We start from the raw sequence: 2,284 nt of genomic DNA on the forward strand, positions 1-2,284 counted from the left end.
TAATATATGATGTCATTCTTAATTTATATAAATGAATATTTCATTATATAGTAAAAAGTAATATTATATGTATCAAAATAAAACCATAAAATAAAACACTAAACCAACAATAACCACCCCACCACCGCCGTGAAATGTAGGCCCTACGTCGGCGCAGACAAATGACAACTGCTTAAATACCAAAAATCACTTGGGTATCAACAAACCTTTTATGTGGCTAGATATGGATCCACGTGTCAGCAATTAGATTTGCCTCTCTCCTCTAGGGATAGATACAGATACAAACTTCTCCACATTGGAACCCACACCACTATTTCATCCTCGTCATCACTCATCTTTCCAGAGAGAGAAACCCAAGAGTGAGAGAGAGAGAGACAGAGAGAGACCATTCTTTCCTACCCATATCATCGAAATTAACGAAATGGGAATCTCCCACGACGGTGCCGGAGTTGCCCGGCCGCCCAAGTCTTTTACGCCCGGGTGGAACGTGGCGGCCAAGCCCTGCGACTACTGCAGCTCCGCCGCCGCGCTCCTCTTCTGCCACGCACACTCTGCCTTCATGTGCATGGCCTGCGACTCCAAGGTGCACGCTTCTGACGACAAGCATGAGCGGGTCTGGATGTGCGAGGTGTGTGAGCACGCCCCCGCCGCCGTCACTTGCAAGGCGGACGCCGCCGCGCTATGTGTCTCCTGCGATCGCGATATCCACTCCGCCAACCCCCTCGCCCGTCGCCACGAGCGTGTTGCGGTGGTTCCCTTCTACGAGACCGCCGAATCCATGTTGATGACATCATCCGGCGCTGCCAACCTCTCGGTGCCAGTCAGCGGCTCCGCCAGTGACATGTTCGCCGCTCCACCGAGCGACGGAGATTCGTGGGCTTCCACTAACCCGATTTTTGCAACCAAACTTCCGGCGGATACTCCGGTCGACGTAAAATCACTGGAATTCTTCTTCTCGGACTCGGATCAGTTCCTGGATTTCGACAACTACCAAATTTCCTCACAGACTTACGGCGGCGACAGTGTTGTCCCTGTCCAAACAACCATCAAACCGTCGGTCCCCGTTCAGTCAACTCATCAATTCTCGCCGGAAAACCGGTTCGAGATCGACTTCACGAGATCAAGAATCGCTTCTTACAACAGCAACTACACCACCCCATCTCTCAGCCACAGTGTAAGTCCCACTCACCAATCCTCTTTCTCCTCGATTAAACTGTAATTAATTACGATTAATTAAGCTAAATTATAATCAAACTCTCAGGTCTCATCATCGTCAATGGACGTCGGAATCGTGCCGGAGGGTAGCTCCATGTCAGAAATATCATCAAGAACAATGAGCACGTCAAGCTTTGATCTAAGCGCAAACCCAGCTCCACAACCAGCCGGACTTGACCGAGAAGCTAGGGTTTTGAGGTACAAGGAGAAGAGAAAGAACCGCAAATTCGACAAGACCATCCGTTATGCTTCCCGGAAGGCGTACGCGGAAACCCGGCCAAGAATTAAAGGCCGCTTCGCTAAAAGAACCGATTCTGAGTCCGATATCGACGGAATATTCAGCTCCGGCGGTGGTAGTTTCTTCGGCGACGCAAGATACGGAGTGGTCCCGTCTTTCTGACGCCGGCTGAGAGTAATTCTCCGGTGGGTATTAAATTAAATCATATATAATTGAAGCAAAATATGTTAGTAATTAAAATTCTGGTGCTGTTCTTCATCTGACTGTTGAATTCCAGGGAAATTTGTATCACTTCTAAATTAATATTGATAAAGCTCAGCAACTTTTTTGTTGAAGTGAAGGGCTTTTTGTTTAAGTTTGTTAGTCAACTTTTACTTCAACTTTCTCGCCTTTATTATTGGGGCATTTGATCATACCACCAAAATTTCTAATTCAAATTAAATATAGACATATTGAATTAGTTATATCCTAAGTCTATTTTTTCTATAATTTTTTTTTGAAGTAAGAACGATAAATTATTATTAATTAAAATAAATTGATTATAACTATTGTCACTATTTAATAAAGATCATTACAACAATCATATTCTAATTAATAATATTGAAATAAATTAAATTCAATCAACACTTACTATTACAGTGACAACAACTACTACACAGAAGAAATATCTATTATACAGTGAAACAACATTCTATGCATATGCGGGTTCAAACCCATATCTCTAAAGTTATGGAGTCGCATTTTCGCCAATTGAGCTATGCCTCGTTAGTTGTACTTGCCTATAATTGACTGGAGATTAATTGCCATATAGACGTACTATAATGTATATAA

The 2,284-nt window shown here is 43.7% G+C and overlaps 1 protein-coding gene across 1 annotated transcript; it reads left to right on the forward strand.

The window, feature by feature from the left end:
* LOC105162864 (zinc finger protein CONSTANS-LIKE 5-like) lies at positions 294 to 1,833 on the forward strand. Its single transcript, XM_011081017.2, has 2 exons — positions 294 to 1,174; positions 1,262 to 1,833. The coding sequence occupies exons 1-2, from the start codon at positions 422 to 424 to the stop codon at positions 1,613 to 1,615; spliced, it is 1,107 nt and encodes a 368-aa protein (XP_011079319.1). The 5' UTR covers positions 294 to 421; the 3' UTR covers positions 1,616 to 1,833.

Source organism: Sesamum indicum, linkage group LG5 (assembly GCF_000512975.1).
Source record: "Sesamum indicum cultivar Zhongzhi No. 13 linkage group LG5, S_indicum_v1.0, whole genome shotgun sequence".
Taxonomy (NCBI): Eukaryota; Viridiplantae; Streptophyta; class Magnoliopsida; order Lamiales; family Pedaliaceae; genus Sesamum; species Sesamum indicum.